The sequence below is a fragment of the Mus pahari genome, chromosome 10 (assembly GCF_900095145.1).
Source record: "Mus pahari chromosome 10, PAHARI_EIJ_v1.1, whole genome shotgun sequence".
NCBI lineage: Eukaryota > Metazoa > Chordata > Mammalia > Rodentia > Muridae > Mus > Mus pahari.
In genome coordinates, this window is record NC_034599.1 from 83,645,988 (window position 1) to 83,662,552 (window position 16,565).

At 43.8% G+C, this 16,565-nt stretch overlaps 1 protein-coding gene across 2 annotated transcripts in view; it reads right to left on the reverse strand.

The window, feature by feature from the left end:
* Positions 1 to 16,565, reverse strand: part of Minar1 (membrane integral NOTCH2 associated receptor 1) — a 30,948-nt gene that overhangs the window by 7,654 nt on the left and 6,729 nt on the right. For both annotated transcript variants that reach the window (XR_003844648.1, XM_021207871.2), the window contains exon 2: positions 2,539 to 4,891. Coding sequence is in view for 1 of the 2 variants with exons in the window: in XM_021207871.2 (XP_021063530.1) it covers positions 2,539 to 4,839 (2,301 nt within the window). In the remaining variant the exon portion in view is untranslated. The remainder of the gene's footprint in view (positions 1 to 2,538; positions 4,892 to 16,565) is intronic.

Consider the following 16,565-nt stretch of genomic DNA (forward strand, 5'->3'; position numbering starts at 1 on the left):
TACATAATCTGTATGTTTGAGTAAAGGGTTTTTGTCTAGTACATCTGAACAAAGAGAACGAGTGCTAGAGACAGAGACAGTCAACAAACCCTGTAGAAGTATCCAGGTATGTGTGAATGAAGAGGCCTTGAGGAACACGCAGAACCCAGAGGCCTGAGAATGCAGAGATCAGCACCAGCCACTCTCACCTCATCCTAAGCACAGAAGAAGTAAATCATACCAGAAGTAATGTAGAAATGATGTGAAGAAACATTTGATCATCTAACAAGGCCTGGCTGTAACAATTCCTTAAATATTTACTGAGTAGGTGGCTGAGTGAGTGGCCATAGCCTTTCGGGGAGAAATACAAGTAGATTCATGAAGGCAGGGTGGGCTTTGAGGTAAAATACAGCACTTTGGATAGAAATAAGTATGTGAAATTCGGGCTCCGTGCGTATAGGCACTTGCTACCAAGCCTGATGATCAGAGTTCAATCTGCAGGACTCACATGATAGACAAAGATAAGTCAGCTGCTACAAGCTATCCTCTAACTCCACATGCATGAACACACACACACACACACACACACACACACACACACACACACGAGTGAGAGAAAAAGAGACAGCGACACAGACAGAGAGCTAACAGAAAATCTTCAAAAGACTGGGTGAGAATTTTAAGATTTTTTTTTGCTGAGGCAAAGGAGACTGCAGAGGGTGTGGGAGCAAGAGGAATTGCACACTCATAGCAAGAGGCACTGCACACCTATAGAGAATTCTTTTAGGGAAGCAAACACAGAAGCCATCCGTGAGATGAGGTGGGAGATGGGGGTATGGTGTGAAAGCTGCACTAGAGGATGCCAACAAGCAACCAAAGCAGAGATGCATGAGAAATCGCAAAAAGGTAAATAGGTCGACGCTGGCAGCTAGATTGAACATGTGTGAGCCACAGCTCATGTGGAGCTCATCCGCAGGGAACATGGCTGGGTTATGGCCATTCCCCACAAGTGAACCGAAGAGGAAACACTGGCTACAAAAGGAACAGAAAGTATCATCCGAGACCCGAGGACTCTGAGAACTGGGCATGGCGACAGGACATTCTGAAGGCCTGGTCTTCAGCAATTTCTGACACTGGATCAAAGCTGAAGACAGCGACCAAAGCTGGTTACCCCGAGAAAGATCATCAACAAGAGGTGGTAAATACCATGAGGAAAAGTCACAATAAATATAGTCATGCAGTCTAGTGGGGTTCCTTCACACAGTAGCGTCTCGATGTGAGACATTTTGAGTGGACCTTACTTAAGGTGGTAGCCAGCCCTGCTGGTTTGGCAAAGCCGTGGAGGTCAGAGTGGTTCACTTGGGGTTGGCAATACAATCACCTAACCATGTGAGTTCTCTAATCGCCATTTTTCAATGTTATATAAGACCCTAGGTTCCAGACATCTCGCCTGAGCCTGGTATCTATGGCAGGTAGTATAATGGGGAAAAGTGCCATGGGATACAAGGGCTTCTTTGGGATCAGAAAACAAAAAAATAATGCTCCTTAATTTTTCCTTTCCTCTCATTTGGACCCTGAATTCAAACTCATTTTTGCAAGTTTTGTCTATCTGAACATCACTTGGGAAACCTGCACCTCTTCTTTGGCTCCTCATCCTTAAAGCCCACCCTACTTCTCCCTCCCAAAGACAGACAGTCCAGTCCTCAGAGACCCTGGGAGGACAGCGCATGGCCTGTCCAAAGACCACAGAAGCTGAGAGTGGCAGGAAGACAAGCTACAGCCTGAAACTGCATTGTGCTGGCAGAGAGGAGTCACTGGAACCTAGCTGGAGTGCAGGGATAGGATGCGTGTCCCTGGAACAGTCCCTTTCACCACAGGACAAAACAGGGAAGTCTTTGAGCACATACATGCTTGGATTCCAGCACTGGTAGAGGGAGGTCTTTGATAAATGGTCAAAAGTGGCACTCACAGGAGAAGTGCATAGTTATGTAGGAAAAAGGCAACTAATGAGAAGAAGAAGACATTTTTTTTATGATTGGTTGCTTTTCCTTGGCGGAACAATGACATCATTTCCTTATTCTTAGTAATAAACTATTCATCTTATAGCGGAAGGGCTCATATTTTCAAGAGTAATATAATGCATGCAACAAAATTGATGCACGAGACCTAACAGCAAGGACACCAGCAAGCCTCTTCCCTTGCTTGCCTGGTACAGATCCTACTACTTCAGCAAGGACAAGAAGATGACCTTGGTGATGTTTGCCTTGCCTTGATGCACTCCCCCTCCTGCAAAATCCTTCTCACACCACCTGTCCAATATCCCGACTGCACTGTCTACTGGCGGCAGCATCCCAGCATGAGTGCCACCCAACTGACTGGCACCTTGGCAGAACAAACAGCCTGCTCGTGTTGCCCTCCCTGTTCTAATGTGCAGAGCCTGCCAATTCTGGAAGGGGAACCAGCAAGGCACAGTTACCAGCAAGAGGCAAGGGTTTTCCATGGAATGTCTGAGGCTGTGACTATGCTGAAACCAATCACAAGAACTTAAATTTCCATTACCTCCTTAGACTTCCGATGCCAATCTTTGTTATTGGCCGGGCCTGCATCTTTTATCTCCTCCTCGTTGAGGCTCATCCGGTTGGTGTATGTGATGGTTCGCCAGTCTCTGGGAGAGTTCGAGATGCTGGCAATTTTAGACTCTGTGGCACTGTTCTCCTCAGTCAGGGACCTGGAAGATGGCCTGGTAAAGAGGCTTTTCTTTAAGGCCTTGACACGCAGGCTTTCACTGTTACTTCCACTGGCGTCTGAGCAGCACCAGTCAGGGCTGTTCTCCAGCTTAGGTCCGTGGGAGCCACTGTGTGCGCGGAAGACCCTCGGAGAGGCGCTGTCATCAGAAGGTGCCTCACTCGTCAAGGAGTTCAGGTCAATCTGCACATTCACTTTCTCCGGCTGCTGTATTTTCTGATCCAGTTTATTGAGTTTCCCAAGGACCTGGGAGATTTCCTCTCGGACCCCTGACAGCGATTCCAGCTTCCGCTCGATCTCACCAATCCTGAGAACCAGTTTGCACACGCTGCTCTTCAACTCTTCCTCCGAGTGATGGACGTTTTCAGGCCGGTTGCACTTGTCTCCCTTGCTGCTGGAGACCCCATTGGTGATTTTGGCGAGGTGATGCTCTGGCGAACTATCACAGTCTGACTTATGAAGCTGAGACAAGGAGCCGGTGCTGTTGTAGCAGGATGACTGTATCACTCCCGTGGAGCCGCTGATGCTCATGTCATCGAGAAACCGGAAAATGTCACTGATGTCGTCGCTGACGATTTCTGAGTCATCGTCCGACTGCTTCATGGCATGCCTGTCACTGTACTTGGCCTGACCCGAAGTACACAAATCTTTGCATTTTGGGGGGTCCAGCACATGCTGCTCTGTCTGGGTACCCACACTGCTGGTGTCTGAGCTATGCTGCCCACTGGTGCAGCTGATGCTCTTGTCTTTAAACTTCTTGACTGCTTCGTGCTTCTCCAGGTCAACAGGGGACGAGATCTCTTTAGATTTGAGTCCATTTGGTTTCACTGCATAGCCAGCAGGGAGAACCTTCTGTTGATCCTTTGGCACCAGGTAAACTGGATGCCTGTCTGGGCCTGAGAAATTGGGAGTCTGGCTGCCAGAATTTGGATAGCGTAGCTTCTCTTCAGAGGGATTTCTATTGAAAAAGGAGCGTTCGAAGTCAGGCACTTCCTCCGTGTTTAGGCTCCAGCTTTTGGCGGGCCATGGAGTCTGTTTACTGGACCTCCCTGGACAGCGCCTGGTATCTTGTGTTCCCATCACTGGAGTGGGTCCAAAATAGGTAGAGGCTTGAAGGTCATCTAAGCTTTCATGCTTTGCCCGCCTTTTGTCAGGGATGGGGGAATACACCGGATTCAGGTACTGGTTGTGGTAAGGCATCTCAAAGCTGTGGTTGAAGAAGGGTGGCTTGTGGAGCTCCTTCTGATTCTGGGGCTCCCTATGATCCTCTTCTGCTTTGTTAGTTGTACCAACCAAACTGGGGGATACAGTCATGAGATTGTGGAAGTCTTCTTTGAAGATGTTCCTTTTCTGAACACAGGACTGAACCACAAATGGTTCCTCACTGGAGATGAAGGTCTCTTTGATGCCTTGGCTGATGGGCAGAGAGTCCTGATCTGAAATGGACTCGTTCTCAATATTCATGGGGAAATAGGTCCTCTGCATCTCACAGGGCTGAGGGCTGGCCACAGAATAGGGGGACAGGGCTTGCAGCCTATCCAGAGAGGCTGCCCGATTTTTCACCTCTTTGCTAACACCCAACAGGAAGTTGGGCTCAGAGGCAGGGACAAACTGTGGGCATTCCTTACAGTCCATCTTCCGGCATTTGGATGACTGCCTGGTGGGGTAGCCTCGGCTGAAGGGTCTCTCACTCAACTCACAGTTCAGAGGCTCACAAACTGTCGGGCTGCACACCTCGGTGTCGGACCGGCAAGACTCAAAGGATGCTTCCTTCTTGCGCACCTTGTGGCAACTTGTGGGCAGCTTCTCCTTGGCAGTGCCCCCATTCATCTGGATCAGGTTGAAGATTGTCACGATATCTGCTGCCACCATGATTTTCTTTGACTGCTGATTATTTACAGAGCACTTCATCTTGTCTTTGAATAGAGTGGCTGGAAAGTTGGGATCGAGGCATGCTGTATAGAAAAGCACGCTTCTCAGTTTGGCAAGCTGAGACAGATCAAACTGGGCACAGAGTGACTTGCACAGGTCTTGATAGGAAACGGTATTTTGTTTACTGTCCAGTTCTTCTAAGATCTTCACCAAAAAGAGGGAAGCTTCCTGATTGGCCTCCATGATTCAGATGTGCAAGTTCACTGACTACACTGGAGCATCAGTCAGTTCTATCCTGACAACAGCAGAAAAGAAAGGGAGGAAAGGCAGTTAGAAACAGCAGCACAGGTCTAGGTCCAGGTTGGTCTGAACCATTTAAGGAAATACAAGAAAAGCATTTTAATAACTAAAAGTGGCTCAGGGCTTTAAAATGTTCACAGCATTTGACTTAACAATTCTTTTCCTAGGAATTGACCTTAAAGAAGCAATCAATAAAAAATTAGACATGTTCACCTGTGAGGTTGAACAATTCTTTCACAGGATTTGCCTAAGACCATTGGAAAACACGGATATTATATTATGATTATAAAGGTAGCAAAATTACAGTTATGAAGTAGCAATAAAAACAGTGTTATGATTGGGGGTCACCACAATATGAAGATTTGTATTAAAGAGTCAGAGCATTAGGAAGGTTGAGATCCACTGTTCTAGATCTTTCAATAAGCATCAGTTACTACACTGACATATATATTTGTCAAAACCAGTCAAGATACTGCTAATATTTGTGCTCTTCATTGTGTGTAAAATTTATAGGAAAAGAAATCAAACTCACTATTGGGCTTGCAACAGTAATCTGCATTAAAAAGTATTTAGGGGCAAAAGTATAGATGCCTGCAAGTTATTCTGAAGTATGTAAGAAATCACACAGCTTGGTGATGGATAGATATGTGATCAACCAAATATAGTAGACTGTTAATGGCTGGATCCAGATGGTGGATGCGTGATTATTCAAGATAATATTCTTCCAACTTTGCTGCAAGACTAAAAATTTGCATGATAAGATATCGAGCTAAAGAGAGTACCGTTTCAGAAAGAGATCCGTATTTAAAACCCAAATTTAACAACTGTTTACATTTTAGTACACATCATCTTCCTTCATTTTAGTTTCTAGGAATGCATAATTTCGAATCATGAAGATCTTACTTTATGCAGATTTATTTTCATAGTCTCTACTCAGTAGAGAATCATACTTTTATTGTAAAAGTTTTATACAATTTTTGAGCTAAGGCATCATTTGTATGCAGTAAAATTTACACTTTTAAGTGTGTTGTTGCTTGCACTTGATGGATGTATATAGCAAACACAATGACCACAATGCAGACCACCATTCTAGACGATTTCTCCATGCCCCTTACATCTTATTCCTGGCAACTACTGATCTACATTTCAGAATGGGAATAAAATGGGATTATATAGTATAGTGTGTAGTCTTTTGACTCCGGCTTCTTTCATGCTTTATTCATATTACCTGTCCTGGCAGGTTTTTTTTTTAATCTGATATGTTGCACTGTAAGAATGTACATTTATAACATTTTCGTGTTCAGTGAAGCTCACTGTGTGCTGTAACGTATTTTACTTACGCATTTCTTATTATCTGGATGTTTACAATAATTTTGTTGCTATTATGGATACCATATAGTGGACATTGTCATTTCTAATTTTCATTGGCCAGCCAAGCCTGCAGAGGAGGGCTGCCCTGAACAAGTGCAGCTACAGAGCTGCAGTCCCTCTGCAGATTTTGTCAGTCCCACTGCAGAGCTTGCCTCTAGCCCTGAATTTCAACTAATGACGGCCTGCAAACTTACCCTATGGAAAAAGCCACGCCTGTGCCTCAGCCCCTGATGTCAGCTGCTGACCCAGGGAGACTAGCCTAGTCAGCCTGCAGGACACGGCACCCTTCCTCATAGTCACTTTGTTGAGCATATTGTTGGTTCTGCCTTTGTAATGGTCACATCAGTGCGGAGTGTTCCCTCTTTTTTCTCCCCACACTGGCCACCCTGATTGCTGCCCCGCAGGAGCTTTAGGTGGATCCTGGACCAGGCATGCTTCCCATACTAGGCCTAGGCCACATCAGTGTCTTTCTAAGAGATGAAATGGAAGTTTCAACCTTCACTCCCAAGGGTCCACTGGCAGGTGTAGGCCCTCCATAGCACGTGCAGCTTCCTTGTGTGTATGCCTGCTATCACTGCATTCAATTCAACTGAGGGCAAAAAGGAAGAGAATCACAGCATGAGCTAATCTGAAACAGGAAAATTTAAAGCATCCAATCGAATCAAATTCCTAAAAGAAAACTCCCTGTTGATAAACATAGGCACCGACTTCTGAGGTTTAAGATGTATCAGTGGGTACAGACTGTGGGTTCACTTCCCTGAGCTCATGCTGTGTAGAAAGGGCCCACTGAAGCCAGGTTTGTTACCCTCCTGGGATCCCAACACGTACAAGGCAGACGCAGGAGGATTACTGCCAGTTCCAGGACAGCCCAGACTACAAAGTGAGTTCCAGTCCAGCCAAACTCTGTCCCCCAAAGACTAGACATGTTCTAATTGCCATTGATTTTTAAATTGACAGTGTTCTGGAAGGTCTAGCTCATTTTCAACAAAAGCAATTCATTTCCTCAGACTATACTTAAATAGCAGGAGGCCATGGGCTCTTGCTCTGTCCTCAGGGCAGCTGCTCTTAATAGGCTTGTATAAATCTTAGCATGGTATCTGCCATGGATATCTGGAAACTCATGGCTAGCCTTTACTTGCATGAGAAAAGAAAATAAAGTTTAATGGGCTCTGTTCCTGCCAGGGACAAGCCACCAGGAGATGGACTTCGCCCACACAGTGCCTCTGCCCTGCCCCAGTCCTTGCTTCCCTCCGATGAAAACATTCTGTGTCAGGATGTTCTGGCTTGCTAGAGGCGAGGACAATCTGTCACGCTTGGTCCTGAAGTAAATAAATGGGAGTAGCTATCGGAGTAGAGGACAAATGAATGTAATTTAGAGAATCGTGTGCAGCAAATGCGTACCGTATTTTATGGATTTGGTGGCACAAATTGCATTCATAGCAATTTTTTTACTTTAATCCCTGTAACCACCTTAAGAGACCTCTTTTACTTTCACAATTACTCTCTGACAGATGAGGAAATGGGACTGGGGAACTCAAAGTGCTATAGCAACTGAGAGCAATAAGACCTAAATCCAGGACTGCTGGGCTGAGCTTACTCCAAGCTGTGTACACTGTGTACCTCCCAGGAAAGCCCCAAGATATGGCTCCCCAGGGAAGCCTTCCCTGCTCTCACTGTTGCTTTACTTGGCTTAAATGCATCCCCAAAATATCTATTTGAAAAAAAAAAAAAAAGAACCTATTTACAAACCTAAGACTCATTGTCTCCTTATGAAAGTATAAAAGCTGTGGGTAAGCCTGGGTCATGTTTTATTATTATGAAAACTGGCATTAGAGAGTTGTGGAGATGGCTCAGTAGTAAAGTGCTTGCTGTGCAGACATCTAAGATCTAAGTTTGGACAGCCAGTGCCCACATAAAAAAGCCAGGCACTGCAGCGTGCCTACGTAGCCCCAGTGTTGGGGGTTAGGAGGAAAAGGATGAACAGATTCCTGGAGCCCATCAGCTTCCTAGCCTAATCCAGTCAGTGAGAGTTCAAGGCTCAGTTTAAGACACCCCCCCACACACACACACACCTCCAAAATAAAGTGGAGAGCAATAGGGAAATCACCCAATGTTAACAATGAATACCTTCATATTGTGCTGGTTAGTGTTTGTCAACTTGACATAAACTACAGTCCTTTGGGAAGAGAGAAGCTTAGTTGAGAAAATGCCTCCATTCTGCTTAGCTCCAGCTGAGTCTCTGGGGCATTTTCTTAATTAATGATTAACGTGGGAGAGCCCAGCTCAGCACGGGTGGGTGGCGTCACCCCTAGGCAGATAGTTCCAGTTTTATAAAAGGCAAACCGAGTGAGCCATGGAGAGCTAGACAATAACCAACATTCCTCCATGACCTCCAGTTCAGTGCCTGCCTCCAGGTTCCTTCTTTGAATTACTGCTCTGACTTCCCTTCAGGCCGACTAAAAGCTGTAAGATGAAATAAGATCTTTCCTCTCCAAGTTGCTTTTACTTGTGATATTTTAATCACAACAACAGGTACCCAAGAGACGTGTGCACACACCCTTGTGAACACATACATATGCCATGCACACAACTGGCATTGGATGAGAAAAGGGAACTGGATTTAGGGGTGGCATGCCCACAGAGGATGACCAATCATTAGAGAAGCTGTAAGATTTGCTATGAAACTTTAACGTAGCCAGAGAGGAATGGGAGCTGGGGTGGGGGTACTGAACGGTAAGCTCCCAGGCTCTCTGAGTGACATCAGGAGCTAGTGTTCAATAGGCAGCCACTGGCAGACTGCAGCCTTGAGCACACGAAAGGCTCTACAGGGTAAGAAGAACAACCTCAGTTCACAGATGAGGAAACTGAAGAACTGACAGGCAAATACTATACTAACGAGAGAAAATACCTAAGTTGTCTGAAGTCCAATAATGAATAAGAGACCCAAAACCTTCTGACACCATACCAGATTCAACCATGTATTAAAAGAAGCAGATGTGTCCACATGTGATGAAGTGGGGGGAAAGGGCCTCTCTGGGGCTGACCTACTCTGTGACATCAACTTTGAAAATTGACCCCATTCTGTATAAAGAGCAATACACGTCTGCCTGAAGCTTGACTTTGGCCTCCCTCTTCTTCCATTCCCCAGTTCTTTAAAGCCTTCTGATTTCCCACTGTGGGAAACTCCATTCTCAAGCACACATTTCCAGAGACCTTCACTAGTCCCATGAGTTACTGCTTCTGCCTAGTTTACACATCCCCTCAGAGAGAAAATAACAAGCTGGTTGTGAGGCTCATTATTCAGCTCTTATTAAATTGGAAAAAAAAAAAAAAAGATCATAAACTCATTCCATAGGGAAGTTCTGAAAGCCAGGAATGAAGTTTCTATTCAGAGTAAGTAGGGATGTCCTCTCAGTTCTCAACACATGTGACTCCCAGGCCAGCCTGCTCCCCCACCATTTCTACTTGGTACTCACTCCTTGCACCTGACTCTTGTCTGTAATCATTTAGCACGACAGTGCCTTTCTCTGGGGCTGGAGGATGGCTCAACTGATCAAGTATTGGTAGTATAAGCATTAAGAACTGTGCTGGGAAGCCGGGCATGGTGGCACAGGCCTTTAATCCCAGCACTTGGGAGGCATGGGCAGGCGGATTTCTGAGTTCGAGGCCAGCCTGGTCTACAGAGTGAGTTCCAGGACAGCCAGGGCTATACAGAGAAACCCTGTCTCGAAAAAACAAAATAAAACAAAAAAACAAACAAACAAACAAACAAAGAACTGTGCTGGGATCAGCCAGAAAAGCTAATGCTACTCTCTTCTTGGAGCCCATGGTCTCAGGGAAGAAAACAGTCTTTAGGATCAGTGCTGGTTGTGGCTACAGTGATCATTCATTTTACGAATATGGAAATTGAGGACGAGCTGATAAGGCACCCGTAGAAGTAGGGGCAGATCTGGTTCTGGCAAACAGAGCTCCTGACACTCGTACTTCTACAAGCTTTCATTAAAACATGCCAATGGTGAATGGTAAAGGCCAGGGGAGTTTAAGCAAGGTGTCTTAGTCCATAATGAGATAGATGGAATCAGCCAAAGGCGAGAGGGGAAGATAATTTTGAAGAGATGGTACCATCTCCAGTGGTCTAGAAGACTGAATATATGGGTATTCTGAGTTCATAAGTAAGGGTCAAGAAGTGCTCCAATCAAAAGGAAGGTGGTTAGATGGTACAGGGCAACGGAGTTTGATTATGAAAAGAAAAGTAGAAGGAATGGATAGGCAGGTAAAATTTAAGTAGGGTATGCTGTGCTTTGAATAGATGCCTTCAACATTCAGATACAGTCAAGAGATGGGCCATGATTATATGTCATGGTGTGTCCAATGGGTGAGATGACAGTCCCTTTGAAAGACATTTCATACAGCCTGACACATGCTTGCTCTTCTGCCTTCAGCCAGGCTGAGGGTGTCATAAGGAAGTCCTCACCAGACATTAGAAGCTGTTGCTTTCCTATACAACCACCTAGCTTGTAGGACCATGAACAATAGAATAACATTAAGTTACCTAGTCTCAGATACTCTGGGACAGAAGCACAGTTGTCTTTGACAGGCAGGATGCTGGCTCCAGGGAAGGAGGCTGCAGGAGATAGGAGTGGGGATGCTGTCAAAGGCTCTAAGGATAGCACTGGGATGAAGGTAACCACGCCACATATAGGTGCCCAGGTTGGGACCCACATTTTTTTTTCTCCTCTTTTTTCTTTTCTTTTTTTTTTTTTTTTTTAAAAAAATTGGATATTTTATTTATTTACATTTCAGATGTTATCCCCTTTCCCAGTATCCCCTACACACACCCCCTATCCTATCCCCTCTGCTTCTATGAGGATGCTCCCCCTCCCAACCACCCACTCCCACCTCACCACATTGTCATCCCCCTACACTGGGGCATCAAGCCTTCACAGGACCAAGGGCCTCTCCTCCCATTGATGCCTGACAAGGCCATCCTCTGCTGCATATGCAGCTAGAGACATAGGTCCCTCCATGTATACTCATTGATTGATGGTTTAGTCCCTGGGAGCTCTGAGGGGGTCTGCTTGGTTGATACTGCTGTTTTTCCTATGGGGTTGCAAACCCTTTCAGTTCCTTCTGTCCTTTCTCTAACTCCTCCATTGGGGACCCTGTGCTCAGTCCAGTGGTTGACTACAAGCATCTGTATTTGTCTGGCTCTGGCAGAGCTTCTCAGGAGACAGCTACATTAGGTTCCTGTCAGCAAGCACTTCTTGGCATCTGCAGTAGTGCAATAGTGTCTGGGTTTGGTGTCTGTAAATGGGATGGAGCCCCAGGTGGAGCAGTCTCTGCTCCACACTTTGTCCCCGTGTTTCCTCCTGTGAGTATTTTGTTCCCCCTTTTAAGAAGGACTGAAGCATCCACACTTTGGTCTTCCTTCTTCTTGAGCTTTAACTGGGGACCCACATTCTTGAATCCACATTCTCTTCCACCTTTCAGAAACCTTGATGTGCCTGGACAAGAGGAGAATCAGATTCCTGTGTTTCCTGGTCTATGGCTGCTCTCACTATAGAATGGTATGCAGCTCTGGAAAGGGCAGGAACCAGATGTCTGACTTCTGTCCCACTCCCACCCTGACCCCCCAATTCACTGGGAGTCTTGTTACTTTTCAAGCACATTCTATCAGTGATAAAGGCTGGTGTGCGATGACTGAAAGTCATAGGGAGCAGGAACTTGGAGTGTTCACTGGACTGTTCTCTATCTAACTCAAACCGAAGAATGAAAAGCCACATGCTAGCGGGCGATAAAGGCTGGCGTACAAAGGCTGAAGTGAATGTCTGCTCTTTCTCCCCCCTGAGACATAAGTGCTCACTGTGCTGACATCTGATCTTAATCAAACTAGAGCAGAAAAGAGGCTTCTCTCTGGTTAAGGCTAGCAGCCTCTAGGAGTGCTGTGTGGGATCTCTGGACAGAAGATAAGCTTCTCTATGTCGCTCCTGCTCAGTCCTTTAGTGGTTTAATCATCCCTCTGTCACTAACTGCTCAGAAACCTGATGAGAGTGGAGGCATAGCCTTGAACTGGATTAGCAAACGTCAGCTCTAAAGGCATTCCCATATCCTTTTCAGAAGACAGAATGAAATAGCCATAATGTTCTCACTGCATACTCATAAAGCACACCACGAGAGAGAATTCATCTACGGGATCACGGAAAATCCTGGCCTTTATTTTATTTTATTTTATTTCATTTTAATTTTTTAGATTGTGGTTGTTCGTGTGATTTAATGCAGGACTATAAAAGAAAGGGCTCAGCCTAGAGAACCAAAGTGTGTGATCTGGAGCAGTCGCCTTCTTTGTGTTACCCCTCATTTAAATTTCAAATCAAAGGAAGGAAAGACCAGGTTTTTCCTCACAGATCTGACTGAAGAGGGTATTAGGGAATTGGGAAGGAAACTGCTGTGCTATTTACCCAGTGTGTACCCCTGAGAAGCGCAGCTTTGTCTCCAAGCCCTTAGTTTAGAATTCAAAATGTTAGAAAGCTATCCCAAGATCCAAGAGAAAGGAACACTCTTAGCATAGTGGTGGAGAGAGAGCTCCCATTCTGATCTCCTAGAAATGCTGGAAAGCATGTTGGGAAGTTGCTGTTGTTAATATGTAATGCTAAACCTGCAAGGGGACAAGATAAATGCTCAGAAAACCAAAGCAAGATAAAGCTGGGAATCACAGAAGGAGGCGGGGCAGTACCTAAGCTGGAGGGCAGGGGAGGTCCTATCAGAGGGAAGGAGGTGAGAAGCATCATTGGCAGGAGCTTGGAGTAGGCACTGAGCTGTTCTCTGTCTAACTCAAACCAAAGAATGAAATGGAGTGGAGGTGTCTGTTAGCCCAAACAGGAAACAAAGACATGTGTCAACCTCTGCCTAGGTTCTGTAGTTAACAATGCACTGTGTGTGTGTGTGTGTGTGTGTGTGTGTGTGTGTGTGTGTGTGTGTGTGTGTCTTAGACACATAAAACAAGGTCAGTATCTTAAATTCTCTGGGGTCTAAAGTTGTTGCCCCAGGGTACAAAAGTTCTTAATCTAAGAAATCAAAACCTGTTCTATCTGACAATCTCCCTAATACCAATGTGTAAAACTGCTTAGGACAATGTAGGTATACTGTCTTAGAATAAAAATAGTAGTAATAGTTTTAAATTTTAAGCACAAAATAAAAAAATTCTTGAGACACAAAATAACTAGCGATAAGAGACTGAGGAAAAAGAGATGTGGTAACAGGCCCAAAATGGGATCCAACTCAAGGGGAAGCCCCAAGGCCTGACACTATTACTGATGCTATGGTGTGCTTACAAACAGGGGCCTATCATGACTGCCCTCTGAAAGGTCCAACAAGCAGCTGAAAGAGTCAGATGCAGATATTTACACCCAACCAATGGACAGAAGCTGCTGACCCCTGTGGTTGAATTAGGGAGAAGCTGGAAGAAGCTGAGGAGGAGGGTGACTCTGTAGGAGGACCAGCAGTCTCAATTAACCCGGACCCCCGAGATTACTCAGACATTGAGTCACCAACCAGGCAGCATACACCAGCTGATATGAGGCCCCCCAACACATATACAGCAGAGGACTGCCGGGTCTGAGACTCAGTCAGAGAAGATGCACCTAAGCCTCAACAGACTTGGAGCCCCAGGAAATGGGGAGGTTTGGTGGTACAGGGGACATCCTCCTGGAGATGGGGCAGAAAAATGATAATATCTAGGAATGTTCCAGAATTTACAGCACAAACCTTCAAAGAGCAAAAAAAACCCAAAGCCAAACAAAGGACAACAACAAAGCCTACATAAGTGCTGGAGAGCATCAGAAGGTGACTAACTAAGAGTAACTTAGATGCCTAAACACACCACACTGAAACTCAAGTCTGTCAGAAACAAAAAGAAAACTCCAACTTAAAAAGTTGAATGTTAAAAGTCTTAGTTTTCAAGAATTAAAAGCAATAAGCAGAAATAAAATGCTTAACATGGTAAAGAAAATAAAATGTTCATAATTATAAGATAAAGTATTATTGAGGAACTAAAGAATTAAAGAGAAACTCATAGTTTTTCATTCATATTCCTCAGGAATAAACTGAATTTGGGTAAAAGAAACAAACACGTCGTAAAACTGTACAAACATAAAATGATTTGATGACTTACAAGCAAAATGGAAAAGGGCCAGATGAGATTTTAAACTTTTTTTTTTTTTTTTGAGTTTCCTTATATTATCTGGTGTAGAAAAAAAAAAAGTGAAATAAGGCTGGATGGTAAGTTAAAATAATGTTAGAAAACATTACAGGTGGTCATTTAAAGAGCAGAAATAAACTGTAACATTTCATGGAGGACTTCAGAACCAGATGACAGAATTATCACAATAAATGTAAAGAGTATGAATTAGCCAGTTAAAAGGCAACGACTCTCAATTTGTATTCTCAAAAAGTAAAATAAAACAGCCCTATACTACCTGTAAGAGATGTATCCAGAAATAAAATCACATACATAGTGAAAATATAAAGAAAATCAGATGTAACAGCCCCACACACACACACAAAAAAATCATAGTGTGGTTTATATTCACTGCAGATAAAATGACATAAAATGACATACTTCTTAAAGATCACAGACTCTGGAAAAAGCTGCCCAAGTTCTCATCTAAGCCATTCTGTCCACTAGATCTGTGATCACAGAACCTACAAGTTTCTCTGTCTGTGTTTCCTTAGCTTTAGCATGTCATATGTCATATTGCTGAGTTACTTTTGTAAAAGTACTTGCCAAATACTAAGTATTCAATACGATTACTTTTATTATATTAATATAGGAGAGATGACTTTAAATTAAACAAAAATGCAATTCATAAAACTACTACAAAAGAATGATGAAAAACCTCACCAGAAAAACATAACCTTAAAAATAAATGCAGCAAAATTTACAAAACTATAGGAAGCATGCCAAACTCATGATCTTGTCTTGAGATCTCTCTCCTCTCTCTCTTTTACATACAGAGAGGAGAGAGAGAGAGAGAGAGAGAGAGAGAGAGAGAGAGAGAGATTGATTTTCTAAAGAAAGAAAATTCGCCTTTTAGTAAAATTTTAGACAGATGTTATAAACAGAACTCTGGACCTAAAAATAAAGTTCTTAATTTAAAATAAAGTATCTTGTAGTTAAGTTCTAAAACAACAAATACTATTTCTTTTATGGTAAGATATTTAACTTAATCACTAACATGGGTTCACAAATAAAACTGTTCCCGGGTGTTCTTTATAGGAGGAGAGTGCCATGGATGAATTGGCTCGGAGTTACTCAACATATGAATCCATATATATTTAATAAATTTATGAATACACCTCAAAACATAAAGAATCCATGGAAACATAAGCTTCCATGTGGATTTTCTAAACCACTGTAACTTAGAAACAAACCCTAAACATCTCGTAGGAGTGTTTTATTAAAAGAAAATATAAAAACATGCATGGGAATGAAAGCAGGGGGCTTGGAATGGTGGGGACAGAAAGATGTAGTCAAAGTCCTAACTTCAAGGCGTTCGTCCAGAGCTCGTCCATGCCTCGGCACCTGGCAAAATCAAGAGAGCCTCGGATAGCCTACACATAAGTTCCCATTCTGCCCCCACGGGTAAGGTCCTTTGGACAATCTTCCTTATTAAGGAACACTGCACAGTTCCTACCTATCCCCCAATAGCAGGGTTTGGCTCCCTTCAGCTCTTTTAAGTATTCAAACAAGTTAATCATGTCCTCCTGTGAGAACCATTAAATATTACAGAGCCTATTTGTTCGTCCTGCTCCCAAGTTCAATCCCATGTGGCCCTGGGCAACATGCAGCATTCACCGGGCTCCTTAATTAATCTGTGTCCATCGCAATGTCACAAGCCGCATACTCAGTTATTTGGAGGATGAACGCCTTCCTCATCGAGGGGAAGAACAGCAAGTGTCTACAACAAAAAAATTAACAAGCTGAAATAGCCCTTTCTTTAAACAAAGAACCAAGGACTGAAACAAAAAATGACAGCCATTGCCACCTCTGAGATCGCATTTGCAGGTGGACATGTTAGATTACTTTATGTACTTGTCTTAATTTTTAAAAATATGTACTAATTAAAAAAAAAAGAGTAAAGTCAGGCATGGTGGTATATGCTTGAGACAAAGAGCAGGATGGTCAGAAGTTCAAGGTCAACCTGGGCTACAAAGTGAGTTGCAAACCAGCCTGCTTTATATAAGACCCAGGGACTATATATATATATATATATATATATATATATATATATATATATATA